At 42.3% G+C, this 16,382-nt stretch overlaps 1 protein-coding gene across 1 annotated transcript in view; it reads left to right on the top strand.

The window, feature by feature from the left end:
• PID1 (phosphotyrosine interaction domain containing 1) overlaps positions 1-16,083 on the top strand; it is a 54,284-nt gene extending 38,201 nt beyond the window's left edge. Inside the window, exon 2 of the mRNA XM_010568315.1 lies at positions 14,920-16,083. Coding sequence (XP_010566617.1) covers positions 14,920-15,396 — 477 coding nt within the window. The 3' untranslated portion in view covers positions 15,397-16,083. The remainder of the gene's footprint in view (positions 1-14,919) is intronic.
• Positions 16,084-16,382: the final 299 nt, after the last annotated feature.

Here is a 16,382-nt window from a genome sequence, read left to right as displayed (position 1 = left end):
CAGATAGTGTCCCAGGCACTGCAATCATTGGAAAACTGTGTCTCTTTTTGCAAGGGTAGCACTCTGACCGGGGCTGCTAAAGCCCAATATCCATTTCCATTAATTACATTGCTCCCTCATAAACTGCCCTTGCAGTTTCCCTCGGTAATACTGTTTATCACCTCCTCTTCTAAACTCTGGATTTGGGGTATACAGGGACATGTAGGCAGCTGCTGTTTATATTTTAATGATATGGCTTGCTAAATGCTTCTTTGAGAAGAAAGGTGTTATAAATAATTCAACGGAATTATTTTGTAGTACATATATATGTATATAGTATCCTGTTAGAATAGCATGGTGTCAGCTTGATGCATGCAGATAGGAAGCTGTCTGTGTGCACTGCTGAACAATTTGGGATCTTAGGAACCTAAGGCTGCGACAGGCATTACGACATGATGCATTAATGCCATTTCTGGGCGTTAGCAAGTTCATCCTCAGAAGGGCTGTGGTCTAATTCACTAGTGCATATTGTGTGATCTTGCTGCCATAGGAGGGACTGCCTTGTGGCTATTTTAAATGTGGAGATTTTTATAATCTCTCTTCGGTGCTTTTGTGGAGAAGGGAGATGCAGTTATTTTGTATCTACATTTTTTTAATGAAAATAAAAATCTTACCTTGCTAATGACAAAACATGAAGACAAATTACAATCTATATTGTCTGCCATACTACTTGGTTTTTCAGGTGGGGACTAACCTCTATTTCAGCTTTTTCTCCTTGGGGGGAAAAAAAAAAAAAAGATAAACAAGATCCTCTGAAGACAATCACGTGCTGGCTGCCCTTGCCTGGAGTAAGAAATGCTGCAGGGGAGTGGTTTGAGGTTTTTTGTCCTGGGGTTTTTTTTTGGTGAGTTTCTTGTAGAAGCAGGATGTTTTCTTGTAAATAAGATTCTCTCACAGGAATAGCTAGGTTGGCCTCTTCAGATTTGATTTTTGCATAGATGGCTTGAACTTCAATGCTGTTTGTGGGTTTGCACTGTAATTAAAGAATCTTCTACTTGGTTTCAGCCCAACAAGAGATACCAACTTGTTTTGATAAGGAGGCAGCAGAGGAAAAGAGTGGAAGGCTACAGACAGATGATAGGGGACAAATAATATAGTGTGTGCTTTTACTGTAAATATCTACATTTTTAGCATAAAGTAAATCTAAAGTAAATTCTATGTTACCCAAAATGCTGTTTTTTCTCTATCATGCTGTCATATTTAAGCTCATGCATAATTAAACCTAAAATATATGTTATTTTCTATTTAAAAGTATTTAACCAAAATAATAACAGCTTTGGTAGGAAACCAGACTGTTAGGAGAGACTTAGAAAGGGTTCTAATTCTGTGAGTGAAAGTACAACTGTGTCTCATACCAGTGTTGTATTAGGCTCCCTAGGAACAGGAGTGCTTTGACTTTGCTTGGTTCAGCTTAGATGGGGAAAGCTAAAGAATTTTAAAAGACAAGTCATTCCTCATTTGTTAATGCACACACAATGATCTCTCTTGCCAAATTTCTGTCTGTATTTCTAGATACTGAAAGAGTGGTCAGCTTGTCTTAAAATGCTCGACACGTGTTGCTGTCTGTGCTCTTTTGAAAATCTGTCAATATCTCAAAGCAAAGGGAGAGAGCACTCTAAACCCATGGGCTTTCTTGAAATGCCTGGAAATATTTGGTTCCTGCTGTTTGGGGAAGAGAAACCTTCCCCTGTGGGCAGTTTATTCCAGTCTTGGCCATTGCTTTGTCAGTTCAAACCCTGCTTCTTTATTCTTCCCTTTCTGTCTGATACAGGAAAGTGCTGGAGAAAGTATTATGCACTGGTTGGGCACTTAGTTTGGTATGATCAAGAAGTATTAAGCTCTTAAAAAGATCTGCTTATTCTATTAAATAATTTTAGTAACTAGACGGAAAATTGTAAGTGTAGGATGATGATAAATGGTTAAGACTGAGTATTTACTTGTTACAGAGCTGTGAAACACCTTGTTAATGAAAACTGTTCGAGTCGTTTATATAGAAAACAATCATCAGACTTCTGAGTTTTTTACTAGATATATATTGCAGTCACAGTTAGCAATATGTTAACTTTTGGGTGGTGAGACCTCATTGAGCTTATTGTGCTACGGAATGGCCTGTGCTTCGTTGGATGGATGTATTTTGCTTAGAGACAACGTCACAGGCAGCCTGTAATGCTCTTTGCTTTAGGAAGCTGTATTCTGTTGTCATGCTGAAGAGCGATTTCAGAGAGTTAGTGTTGCTTTATCTAGAACTGACCCTCCGTCCCCAGGTAGGCCAAGCAGCAACTGGACCAAAGGTGTCTGAGCTTCAGTGGCAAAGCACCTGGTAGGATCTCTGCTCCCTATGGCTTGACCATGTAGTGCCAGTGACTGCCAGACTGCGAAGAGGAAGACAGAAAATAGGAATGAGTGGAGCTGCTATTGTATTTCTTTCACCCTAACTCCTCTTAAAGCAACATAGGTGATGAAGAGTAGATGAATGTGATGCTCTGCAGGTTCAGCAGTTGCTCTGAATCAGTATTGATCCTACCATCATGGTTTGCTACTGTATCTTTATATCCTTTCTCTCTTACTGCTCATACAAACACAGAAATCCTCTGCAAATATAAATTGGAGCAATTTTTTAAATCCAGATGGCAGTTTTCGTTGGCTGAGAACTGCAAGACTGGGAGCTTTTTATAATGTTATTGATTATTATATTTTTAACTGCAAGTATTTATAGTTGCATGAAGACAATAAGTGTCAAGAAAAACAGTGAAGGGTTTATTTATTTCCATCATAAGTAGTTTCTTTTTTTTTCCTTCAATCCTTAAAATTTGCACCAGTTTGTCCTTCGTCAAACATACCAACAGCAGGGCTATTCACTATAGATTTTTGTCTTTACAAAGTCAACTTCAGGGCCAGTGGAAACTATGAAAATTAATTTTCTGCCCTTTGTAAAAGCCACGACCTCTGTAATACCAGAGAGATTAATTGTGGATATGAAGGGAGCTCCTAGGATTTTGCTGTACAACTGGTGTGGATAGTGATTGGGTCTGACCTGCAGCTGTCTGAATTGTACTGGGGGCAAGATACTGTAATAGATCATCTAAATTACAGCAGTGGTAAGTAGAGCTGTCCCCAGAGAAGAGGACCTTTGCCCTCTTCCCCTTCTTTCCTCCAGACAGTCCTCCACTTTGGAGTGCCACCTTCCAGGCTCTCCAAACCAAGGCTTGGTCTTTTCTTTCATCTTGGCTGAAATTAGCACCGTAGAAGTTTCCATGTCTCTTTTTTTGCTCCAGGTGGTTGAGGACTGTGCTTTCAGGCTGCTCTGTAGGCTTATTGCCTTAGAGCTGAAATACACGCCAAGAGAATGCATTGGAGGCAATGTAGCTTTTTTTGGAGAGACACACATGTGATGCTGTGATTAAATTAGCCAGAAAAGGAGGGAGGCTCCCTCTGTGTCATTGTAAAAGACCTCTCGCTGCCTGGAGAAATTCCCAGGAGACAAACCTCTCTGGAGCCCAGGTAGCCTGCATGAATACCCAATTCACTGGATGCTCACGGGGGCTAAGGATCGCTTTCAGATCTTTCTGTACTGGTTAGAAAGACATCACCCAAGTGGAAAGTGACTGTTGAAGGCCCAGGCAAGCACTAAATCCATTGTGAAAACAGGACCTTGGAGGCACTGAACTGTGGCTTTGGAAATGAATTAAAAACTTCATGGCACCATTGTCTTCCAGCACTATACTCTATGGGATGTACTCATTCTTTTAAAATCTTGTGTTTAGTCTGCTAAAATACTGTTGCATTGTTGAGTGGGAAAATTCTGTTTAAATTATAATATAGTGTCATAAACCTTAGAGGCAGCAACGTTGTATTCCCTCTGTCTGTGCAGAGCCTGTGTTGCTATGGCCCTGATCCAGAATTTGATAACACAAACATACATAAGTGATAAATCAACCATATTTATCTAAGGGCTCATTTAACAATAAAAAGAGTTGTTTAACTATATTTTCTTTTTAATAATGTATTTAGTGCTTGTTATTAAGTTGAAATATGCAAGGTCTGTTTTTCATTGCTGCAGTATAAAAGCTCCATCCCAGTGTAGACACTGTATTTCTTCTTCAGCCTTTGAATAAGACTTTTTCTGGAGATGCTAAAATTTGAGAACTGGAAAAATCTCTAAGGGTTTTGCTAAGTCATGGAACTCATTTCACATAGTGATGCATGAAGGAGATGTAAACCAATGACCAAGTACCTTAATAGGCGACTTTGCAGATGCAGGTACAGTTACATTTATATGGGGGGTGATATTTCTGTGTTCCTCCGTTCTCTTCAGGGAATGTGTTTCATTTGCAGTGTGTGGAGGATAGCTGCCGTTTCTGGGAGTCTCTCATGTCTGTGGTTTGTTTTGTAATTTTTTCTTTTTTTTGAATGTTACTGGTCTTAATGGCACTCAGTGGGAGGAAGAACTGAAATAGTTTAGTTGTCATTATTTTTCTTCTGTTCTTCCTGCGACGTAGGCCTGACCCTTCTCTTGAAATGCAAACTCAATTTGTAGTCATCTTCAGTGGTCCCTGAAGCTGGCTCCATTCCCTTTTGCTCTGAATTTCAGGTGTTGTCAAGTTGTGCCAGGAAACAAGTGCGGTTGAGATGTTTGGTCTCCAGAACTGAATGTCTTAGTAACACGGGCTTTGTTCAGTTTTATTACTTGGCGTCTTCTTTTAAAAGGAAGAACTAAAGGGGAAATACAAGGGTCTTGTAGGGAATGCTCAAAGAAGGGAACCCTGAGGACAGATCTCTTAGGCATAAAAGATCCTGAAAAACGTGCGCTCTGCATGGCTTTCTGGGAGTACTTCACTGTCCAAAGTCTTGGAGAGTATGTAAAATGCACATGCCTCGGTGGAAACAGTGGCCCAAGTTATATAGCCATTCCCGTACTCGCTCTTTGCATGCTCCATTAAGTACAACTGAAGTTTTTGTGGGACTAGTGCCAAAGTGAGCTTTCTGTGGATTGGAAAAGAAGGGGAACAAAGTAAAAGCAAACAGCCTGCTCCTCCCCCCTCCGCCCGTGGGCTCCTTCCCTCTGCTACAGGACAACAGCTGTGAGGACCGCGGGACCAGAAAGGTTTCTGAAACATGATGAGTTGCTTAATCAGATTTCCAGGCTCATTTTCAACCTCATGTAAATACGGAATGTGTAGGGAAAAAAGCTTGTGTGTAATTTGAACATAAATGTCAAGGTAGATGTCTGTTTAGGGGAAGATCATGATCAGACAAACATAACGCTACTTTCTCCTGGCAGAAGGGACATTCTCAAAGTGAAGGTTTTGAGGTGTCAGAGGAGAGGTTTTGGAAGGACTTTGTGTGAAGGAAACTCCAAGTAATTGCAACTAGTGACTGCAGCGTGGGTTGGTTTTCTTCTCATTTCCATGGCTGCCTCCTTGCCCTGGGAAGACTCCTGAAAGACAATGGAAAATGAACTGGCTTATCCAAGAATTAATTTCAACCCAGTGGTAACCGAGCACAGAGAAAGGAAGTTATGTGAGGCAATGAAAGGAGACAAAGAACGAAAGTGATCTAAATAGCAACATAAAGAAAATATTTGGGAATAAAAGTAATCATCAACTTGTACAGTAGGGTGTCCAGCAGCCCTGCTGAGGTTGTGTATGATCGATGTATTTGTTCATTCAGTTATGTCTTGCACTACAACTTTTTAAAATCGCTGCTAGAATTAAATTGATTTCTTGAGTTTTAAATAGTGCAGCGTAAATCTTCCACTCGCACCAGGACCCAAGTGTCTCCGACTGCAAGCTAGCTGCGATTTGCCAGTTCCACTTGATTTCATTTCAGACTCATCCCCGCAAGCCAAACCACAAAAAGAGCTTCCTGTCCAGTGGAAAATGCAATGCAAGAGGTGATCCTTTTGTTGCTAACGGGAGGTTGCAGGGAGCAGAGCTGGCTCTTGCCGAGGTTGTGTTTGGGCTTGGTTAACCATTTTACCAATTAGGCAGAGACTCCTGGTCACTGGATATAAGCTAGTTGCTCTTAGGTCTAACTGAGGACAGTAGTTTAATACCCAGGGTAGTTTACAAAGAGGCTTGTTGAGCAGTAGCCTGATGTAATGAAAGGTGAAAAGCTTGGACTGTTGAGTTTCTCAGGGTTGTGTTTCCAAAGGAGATCTCTGCTTGCTGCCTTATTTATCCTGCACTGGCTACTTGGTCTGTGGAGCCAGTGGGCTTTTTCTTGTTTGCTTTTGTTCCTCTCAGAGCTTACAAATTAAGCCATCAAGGGTAAATTTTTTCCATTTCAATACATGTATTTACTAAATCTTAAACTTGCCAAATGTCTATGTTTTTTCCCCCCTCTCTCCCAAGCAGTGTGAGTTGGTGTTGGTGATGGGGCTAGTCACACTGGGTAAGGAGGGCTCTGTTCCTCTGGGCACTCTTCAGAGGTTTTTGTCTTCTGCTCCCCTCCCCAGGCACCATCAGCGGGAGACCTGGCAGAGCTCTGCTGTGGGAGGATTAGGATTTTATTTGGCTGGGGAGAGGGGCTCTGGGATGTCTGTGTGCTCTTGGGTGTCTTGCTCAGAGCTGGGACAGGATCTCAGAGATGTACCCTGCTCTTGACGTCCATCGTCCTCAGTCCGTGGAGTGTTTGTTCTCCTCTGTGTCTGAGGAATGAGATGTCCTTTGTGAGTGAGCTCTGCCCTCCGTCAGAAAAGTCCCATGTCCGAGATGCTGCCCTGGCAGATGTGGGACTGGATGTTGGGACACCCACCCTGGACCACGGTAACTCATCTGCTCTGCCTGCTGCTATGTTAAAGGGCTTTCCTAGACTAGCTCAGAAGCAGCAGTGAAATTGGTAATAGGTTTTTCTTTCTACTGGGGATGAGCATTTTTCAAGAAAAGGTGCTTTCACCGTGCCCCAGCTCTTCCTTCTCCTTCACCTGCTACAGCTACCTGGAAGCACCAAGACTGAAACCTGAAAGAATAATGACAGATTAAAAATAACCAGAGCTTTTGTGTCTTTTAAAGGGATTTAGTTGGATGATTGAGTTATGTCTAAAGTGACTGCCCCGCACTATCACTTTACACCTTAACTTGTGTGGTGAACCCTTCCTGGGACTAAACTAAGGCAGGAGCTGCTGCACGGTCACAGCTGAGAAACACATGGGAGAATAAAGGCACCAGTGAAGGGCTACTGTGAGCGTGGCTGTGGGGACAGACGGACGGAGGGAGGGAGGGAAGGAAGGAGCAGCTGCTGCCCAGCAGTTGTTTTTCCAAAGGAGTTCTGAAGATGTAAAGGACTGAATGCATTTCTTGCTGGGCTTGTTTATTATTTTTGTTTTCGAGGGCGAATTTTAGCATTGTTTTAAGACATAGGTTCAGCTTTGTTCCCACTAAAGGAGTCAGATGCTGGCTGTTGACTTAACTGCTGAAGAGGTGCTGACACTTCCAGATTTTGCTGGAGCTACTCTTTGATTCCTCAGAATAAATCAGACATTAACTACTGATCTTTTTTTTCCATCCCTCCTATACCAGAGGGCAGCCATCAGAGACTATGGTTATTTTCCATTAAACGGTTGCCCAGCTTAGTCTGCTGTCCCTCTAAATTTTGTCTCCAAAATAAAAGAGCTCTTCACATATTTCTGTAAGCCATGTTACTGCGTATTTCTGTGTGCTGAGGAGTCCTGCAGTTCCCACAAAGACCCTCATGTTTGTGCTGCGAAGGCTTTGGCTGGATGGCAGGCAGTGTGGGTGAGGAAGCAGTGACAGGCAGAGGGAAACTGTGCAGCCTTTTTCCTTAACTGAGTTAGGTTGTTGGGTCTTACTTAAGCAAACATTGCTTGAGTGCAGTTCACGGTATTTGCTCAGTGATCCAGTGGAATGTCTGGGATATTTTTGTTTTTCTTCTAGAGCCAAAAAGCAGGTTTTGGCTCTAAATCCCAAAGCCACTAGCCTGAGGCAGAGTCACTCTGCCTGAGGGCGAGGAGAGCCAAGCTGCTGCGGTGGTGCGGTGGGACGGGCACCCTGGCTGGCACGGAGTGCTCCCTCTGCGTCAGGAGCTGGGTGTGTTAATTAAAGATGTTGCAAATGACTCTACAGCTAAATTTGCTTTTACCGAAATGAAAGATGTGCCATGAGTGACTGAGCTGCCAGGCAGCGTGCAGCAGGCCTGTCCACTCGTATCCCAGCTCTGCTGTGGATAAAAAAATCCAGTTTCAGCACTCAATGCCATGCGACCCTCTGTGAGCCCCGACCCTCCCTGACCACCCAGCGTGGGAGACAATGTGGGTTTTGTGCACACCACCATTGCAGTGAAGCTCCCTGCTGGCCACCTTGTCTCCTGGCTGGCTTTCCAAATGCTGCACTGTGTCCCCCAGCCCCCAGGGACCAGGGGATGTCCTGGTGGGTTCTGCCAGGCTGCCCAGGGCTCCTTCGGAGAGTCTCTCGAAAGCTTTGTGACCGGGGACAGGAGGGTAACATGCTGCTTGAAGGAGAGGTAGTCCAAGTGGCAGTGGCCATGGGGAAACATGCCCTTTTAATCTTATTTTTTCTTATATATTTTTTTATTTATTTTTGTCTCTGAACTGAAAAAGGTGATGTTTGGAATCCACCAGCACCATATCTAATGTGATCTTCTGATGCATTTTGGAGGCACTGGAAGATATGGGGTTGTATCCAGACAGCTCTGGACCTCACTAAGACTGGTGTTTGGTGGTGTGGCCGGCTGCTGCGGCTGCTGGGGCACAGGGAGGCCGAAGCACAGGTTTTCTGAGTAGCAGCTTCTCACAGTGTTTTCCAGACCTGGTAATGATGTGGAGATCGAGCTTGCTCTGTTCTGGCCTCGAGAATAAGTGCATGGAGGCTGGGTGAAGCTTGGGCTTTCTCATCTTGTGTGTGCTTTTGTATTGCTAACCCAGAGCGTGTCTGCATGTTTATCTGTGTTCCAGCAGCAATTCATAACAAGACATGCACACATCCTCCCAAAAATGCTTTTGGCTGGTTTTCCTTTCTTCAAGTCTCCTCTGTATTCCTCTTAAATATTTTTGCAAGTTTAGCCGATCTTTAGGCTGGTACTTCTTGCTTGGCTGGGACAAGCTGACAATTTCCTTGCTCACTGGAGAGTCTATACTTGTGCATCCTGATACAGACCCTTCCAATCCAAATGCCCTGACGTTGCCACAGGAGAAATTCTTCTGATTTCAGGAAGAAAATGTCTCATTACCTCTGCTTGCCTCACCTTTAAGTGAGGAATATCTTACTGTCTCGGATCAAATATAATCAGTTGCAACTAGACCAAATTTGAGGCTAAAAGAATGTTTCTTTTAAAATACAGATCGATAAAAGAAATAGTCACCTATTACTAAGATCTGCGTAAGATTCAAGATCTTCTAGGGCATCCTCTGGTGACTGCAAATATGCAGAGTAAACACCTGCTGGCTCAAGTTCAGTGCTGTATTTGTTTTAATTTTTTCATTTTCTTTGTTAATTTTGTTAACAAAGACCCTCATCCAGTGTGGAGGAAATACTTACATTAAAGAAATAACTAAGTAGTTAATTTTCCATATGGTCCTTTGATCATGGTCTTGAATAGCGAGAGAGCCCAGAGTCCTCTGTGTGTATGTTTTCCCGTGCCAGACTCCTGTGCCAAGAGAGCATCTGCCCTCATGTAATGTAATAATTATGGATCTTTACAACTTGGATCTGCTTTCTTGGAGCAATGGTAGTCTATGGACTGGGAGTAGGAACGGAGGGAGAAAAAGAAATTGGGCTGCCTGACTTTAGATGCCCAATGGGGGCTCATGAGTTAGGAGCAGTGTGGACTTACGGTCCATAGGGGAGTCAGATCTGAAGTCAATTTGATGCACGCAGGAGCTAAGCTGTTCTTTATCTCATATGAGCTGCAAGTAAACAATGCAAGGTCAATGATAAAGAAAAGAATTGAGTATGGAAAGTAAAACCCCCTTATTACTTCTGACACATCATGCTGTGCTAGAAGTGAAAATGTCTATGGCAGCTGCTATATTGGTCTTTTCAAAGTTGGTAAGCTCTTGAGCCTAGTTGTTAAAAGGTATTTTCACTATGCATTACTGGACTGAAGGGGTTGAAAACAACAATGTCAAAATACTCAGATGTTTTTGTGTGTCCAGGACAGTACATGAAAGATGACATCGATTAATCTTCATGTCCTTTGACATGAGACATCTCTACATGTCAGATGGCTGTAGTTGTGTTATGAAAGGGCAAAGGCACAGCCTTTTTCTGTTGAGGACGGTTTTGTCAGATACTGACACTGGTGTTGGCAAGTCTCTAGGGTGAAATAAGGAGCTCTTCAGACCATCTTGGCTTCTGCTAAAGGTTTGAATGTTTGCAAGCACAGAAGTGCTGAAACCACAAGTGTATTTTGTGTCATGTTGGGTGACAGTGGCTTGCCAGGGAGCAAAGGATCAAATGGGAAACGCCAGTTTGGGAAGAATGTGGGTAATATTTAACATGCACAAGAAGTTGTTGCGAGTTGTATCTTCCAGAAATCCGTGGGAAAGATGGAACACACAAACCAAAAGACTGAAAGTGCCATAAAGAAATATATTCCTACCCCTGGAAGAAGATATGAATGCTTTCATTGCTTAAGGTTAACACAGTGGCATTGAGCTGGCTTTTCCATTCCTTTTCTCACTTAAAATACAGTGTCCAAAACAAGTAAAGGCTGCAACAGCTTAATCATAATTTACACATTACAACCAGCCTGTGGCTACTCTGCCTTGCACTGTGGCTAGAGGGGAGGGAACACGGTTACTGGCCTCGGTGTGTGTAGGATGACACTTGCTGTAGGACGTGCCATGCTGTCACAAATAAGTCATCTTCCTGGACTGATGTTTACTGCCAAGTGACCTCTGTCCAGTATTTCAGAGGAAGGAAAAGTGTTATTCAGTCCTGGTGAAGTTCGGCTGGTAGTCAGACCTGTATTATCGCAGATGTGGCTTTCGGCCTGAGCTGTGGCTATTGCCTGTCCTTGTCAATGACTGCTCTCTAGTTAGTAAGGCTATACAGTTGATTCTGTTCAGGCTCTTCTTCAGTGTGTGTTTGCACATGCACACGTAACAACAACAACAATAATAATGATGTCTTTCTGTGCCCTTCACATCTGGTTCCTATGAGTATTAAAGATGAAATTATTTTTTTTTTATACTTCCTGCTGGCTTCACACTGATGAGACACCATCGATTTTAATGGAAAAGACCACCAGTGGGAATTTTTGCCTCAAAATAATTTTCTTCTCTCTCTGATAATGGAAGGAATAATCTGTTCTTTGGTCTTTGGTTGGCAAACTTGGAAATCAGAAAGGAAGATGGTTATACTGTAATAGCTTTACTCTAATGATGTGTGTGGTCACTGGTTTCTGGGCATTTAAATAAAGGTGGGTGTGCTGTGAGACATGAAGAGGTAGGAGCCAAAATGCAGGGAGCATTGCTTGTGGAATAACCTTGTAACTGAGAGCTCAGGGAGAAGTGGCCTATCCATGTTTTGCTGGTTTTAGTTCAAACCGGTACCATCCCTGCAGTTACGCAAATGTTAATATCTAAGTTACTAAATTGGCCAGCTCCAGATGGATTAATATGTAATGGATAACACGTAGATGATATTTAATCATGAAGAAAACTTTGTTCTGAAGAGGTCGCTGCCTTTTTTGTGTCAAGTATTCGAGGTGTCTCGCCAGCCCCTGTATCCCTGTTCTGTATTTAGCAGGGGACAATGAAGCAATGAAATGTTAGACATCTGTCTTCACTAAGAGCTACAGTAATGCTACTCTTGTGAAATGCTTGTACCTCAACCAGGAAAAAAAAAGATAATTTGTTTTAAAAGAAAAAAAAATAACAACATTAGTAGGTGTTGATGTCTCTATGCAAGACACAGTACAGGAGAGACTCTAAACCAGAAGTTTTCTTTATTCTCTTTCCTGTGAACTCTTTGTTGTAATGTGTAAGCACCTTATAAATATTTATGAATGTGTCCTCAAAGGAAAATGAAATTTATATAATGGAGATGCAAAGTAGTGTTAAAGGAAGCAACTTTCCAAAGGTTTCTACACAGTTATACTCTGACAGAACTGGGACAGTAATCAGACTATTATATCCCATTTTGGTAAATAAGCCATCTTCCCATCCTTCTTATTAGTTACTTTTGCCTTGGCTGCTTTCAGAGTAATTCACTACTTTTCTTTGTAAAATACAAATACTTTATTTGTAAGGAAATACATTATTTTTTTGTAACTTCACACTTAGGCAGGCCATGCACAGATTGACGGCCAAAAGGTTGTTGCAGTTAGTGGCAGGGAAGGAATACAGAGAACATTAAACTCAATTTATACTCCCATGTGACAACCCGCTTTGGTCTTGCTCCTCAGCTGCCGGAGGTGTCCCGAGCATCACTTGGGAGTCATCTGTGCTGAGAAGCTGATGCTCTGTGTGCTGGGGGTGAGTTTGCAGCACCGAGCTCAGCAGTGCTAACTGCCTGGGAAGACCCATAATAATGCTTCCTAAGTGGGATGTAGCTGCTTTTGCTTTCCTCTCTTCTCCCATTCCTTATGCCCTCGTGGCAGGGCAGCTCACATGCTGCCAACAGCTTCCTCTTGCAGACAAGCCTGCAATGAAACAATTCCCTGCATTTACTGTTGTGCACTAACAAGAGGTGCTTATTTCTGCATGCTCCAAGTGATACTGGTCTTCTCCAAACAGCAGCGGGGCAGGCAAAATGTTGGAGTGGTGGCAGCATCTCTCCTGCGGCCAGGGATTCAAAACTGTATTTGGGCAGTGAAAAAGTGCATGAGCAAAAGGCTAATTCTCTGTTCCTCAGGGTTTAAAGGCTTTGTGCAAATCTCTTTGAAGTCAGTGAAGGACTTCTGTTACTGCAATGGGCTTTGAATCTAACCCCAGACGCTCAGTTAATTTACAGCGTGTGTTAGTCTTTTGTTAGCCGGCTTGTGAATATGAAATGGTGCTGAGTGAACCTTCGGAGAATATATTGAATGCGCAAATTTGCACACTGATCTTGATCTTTTGAAAGCAATATGACTGTGGATATATGTTGAAATACCCCCCAGTATGTTGCAGACACATATTCTTCTTTGGTCTTGTATGTGCTGGTTGTATGTGTTTAGTTGGCACTATGAGCTCTGAGGTTTTCTTTTAAGTTATTCTACAGTACTTTAGGGAACTCAACTCTCATCACTAATAAAATAAAATAAAGCAAAACACTGGTGGGTCTTGCCTTGTTAACTGTTCTAGCTGTTGTGTTTCCCACTGTTCCAAAAAATATAAAGCTTTATAAGATTTAACATATTCCCAGTGCAAAGCATGAATATTTATAGGCAAAGAATAAGATTTCCCATTTTGAAATGTCAATGGTATGAAATTGCTTTTTTGGCAGGCGTGATTAAGCCACACGGACTTCCAATAATGTTTTGTAAGCTTTTTCCTTAATTATGGCTTAATTTAGGTCTCTGAGTTTAACAAAACCTATGAAGCTTGCAGCAAAATATTTTTCTTGTGGAAAATTTTGTTTGCATGGAATACAAATCCTGTATTCCTTGTGGGTATGATTTTTTAATGTGTTTAAGTGTGGAAATCCCATATTTTTTCTTTGCATTTCTTAAAGCATATACAAAATAAAAATAGCTGATACTGTGTGTTTAATGCAGAATTTTGAAGAAATTAGTTTGGAAAGTGCATGTGATGACTTTTTTTTTCTCCAAATGCCTTGAGTAAAATGCACATGAGATTATAAGACGTCAAGCAAGAGGCACAAAATTCTGTCTCAAGCAATTACTGCTGCAAGAGACAAATTAGGAGCAATTTTGCTTTCATATAGTTGTTCTTAAATGCACCATTCTGACAACAGCAATAAATAGAATAATTTGCATAATTGTATTTATGTGGCATTGATCTGTCTTTTCTAGAGAAAATCCCTTTTCCCAGATAAAATAATCTTCCATTCATCTGTAAGTGGAAGAAAGCCTCTTTAGCAGCTGCAGAGATTCTGCACAGGCTTAATACAGAATTTTGATATGGACCTCTCAGTGGATTTGTTTTTTGGTGAACAAAATACAGTAAGGGCACTAAAACCACCTTGCCTTCCTGTGCAGATTGGATAACAGGATATTTACTCAGAAGAGCTAGACAGAAAAGCACAGACATGATGTGATTAAACTAAGGTAGATTTATTGCTAGATTTTTAACAGCATGTTTTCTAAAATTGATGTAATAAATGTCTCAGCCCTGGTCAAAGATAGAGTCTCGAACAGCTTTGAGCTATTCCTGGCTTAAAACTTAAGTAGAAACAGCAGAAGTGGTGGAAAACCAGGATCATTTTGGAAAAAAACATTCAAACAGTTTAAAATCCTCTACTGTGATCGTGCTTTTCTGACCCCCTGCAGCCTTGTATTATCAAACTGAGAATGTCTCAGTCTCCCTGATATTAATGTTTGAAATATGATACAAATAAATCATCTGAATAAAGTAGAAAGAAAAAAAAGCGGTTAGCATCACAGCTACCTGGGGCCTGCTCCACTGGCACTTAAACTTGCTGACATGAGCTTAGAGGTACAGTCATGGGCTCTAAAGCAGGCCTTTCCAGGGGACCTGAAGAGAGTGAAATCCCTTAAAACTCAGAGACTGAACATTTCTAACATCTGGGTTTGATTGGTGAAGTCAGCATCTGAAAAAGCAAATATCTGGAAAGCAGTTTGAAAACTGTTTTACTGAAGATGCTGGGGAAATTGGGGGGGTTTGCAGGGTGGGGGTGCTTTTATTTTCCAGATAAAGGAAAGTTCCCTGGAACAGCAGAAAGTAATGCTGGAGCCTGCTGTCTGTGTTTCACCTATCTTTGCTCTTCTTTGCAGGTTACATATTTGGGTAAGGTTTCCACAACAGGGATGCAATTTTTGTCAGGCTGCACAGAGAAACCAGTCATTGAATTATGGAAGAAGCACACGCTCGCCAGGGAGGATATTTACCCAGCTAACGCCCTTCTGGAAATTCGCCCTTTCCAAGTCTGGCTGCATCATCTGGACCTCAAAGGCGAGGCGACAGTCCACATGGATACCTTTCAGGTAGCACGTATAGCCTACTGCACTGCTGACCACAACGTCAGCCCAAACATCTTTGCTTGGGTCTATCGGGAGATCAACGATGACTTGTCCTACCAGATGGACTGCCATGCTGTAGAGTGTGAGAGCAAGCTGGAGGCCAAGAAGCTGGCCCATGCCATGATGGAGGCCTTTAAGAAGACTTTTCACAGCATGAAAAGCGATGGCCGTATCCACAGGAACAGCTCGTCAGAGGAAGTGTCTCATGAATTTGAATCTGATGATGGCTGACTGAACTCATTCACGGTTCAGCAAAGGCAGAAATGGCCTAGGGAGTGAGATCTGAGAGGTGAATAAGCAACAATTGAAACTGGGGAATGAAAGGACTGCCAAACACTTGTCTGACCAGCTTTTTAAATCAAAAGAGCAATTCAGTACCTACAGATATGCATCATTAAAGTAATTACGTTACATTGAAATCTGCTGCTGTTGTAAAAGTGAGAAAAAAGCTCCCTCCCCCATCTCTCTACACCCACCCATCACTGTCCCTTTCTCATCTCTGTAGTTCAGGTGCATACCATGAAGTAGAATCATTCCTGTTTGTCTTATAAGACTGGTCAGGCAATTTTATTAGTTGCTCCTCTGGCATTCCTAGCTGGGGGCTGATGCACAAGAGCAAGTAGACCTGGAAAGCCCTGATGGTTCCCGAAGAATCTTTCTCCATGATGCATCACAAAAATCCATTGACCGTACGTAGGCTAAGACAGCCATACATAGCCTTTTAGACTAATGGCCTGGCATTCTGCAGTTAATTCACATTTCACAGATAAAAAATGAAAGAAGATGCTTGTATGTACACATTATATCATATGCTATCCTTTATTTTATTCATTGTACCTATTTTCTTAATATACCTGCTGCCACGTCCTTCACCCAACACCAGTAGTTGCAGTTTCAGACTATGTACTGCAGGATACCAAAAAGAGGAAAAATACTCCACAATGGCTAGGGGTACAGCAGGCCAGCACCACTATCTGTGTGTTTTGATGTGCTCTGCGGGAGCGGGGCCCACTGGTAAGAGTTGAGGGACACTTGGGTCTGTTAGTGTCTCTGACTTCTCATCAACCTCAGGTCTGAAGTGATATGAGCATGATAGCCTCAACTCCATGTTACCGGTCTCCGCATTGCTGGTCAAGTGACCCTGGTGGGATGGAGCTGGTAGTGCCTTGTCGCACAGCCAGGGCTGCGTTACTGTAAAGATCAAAGGAAACGGTCCC

The sequence above is a fragment of the Haliaeetus leucocephalus genome, unplaced genomic scaffold, assembly GCF_000737465.1.
Source record: "Haliaeetus leucocephalus isolate CR32 unplaced genomic scaffold, Haliaeetus_leucocephalus-4.0 Scaffold240, whole genome shotgun sequence".
Lineage (NCBI taxonomy): Eukaryota > Metazoa > Chordata > Aves > Accipitriformes > Accipitridae > Haliaeetus > Haliaeetus leucocephalus.
Note: the sequence above shows the minus strand (reverse complement) of the source record. Positions and strands in the feature narration are given on the sequence as shown.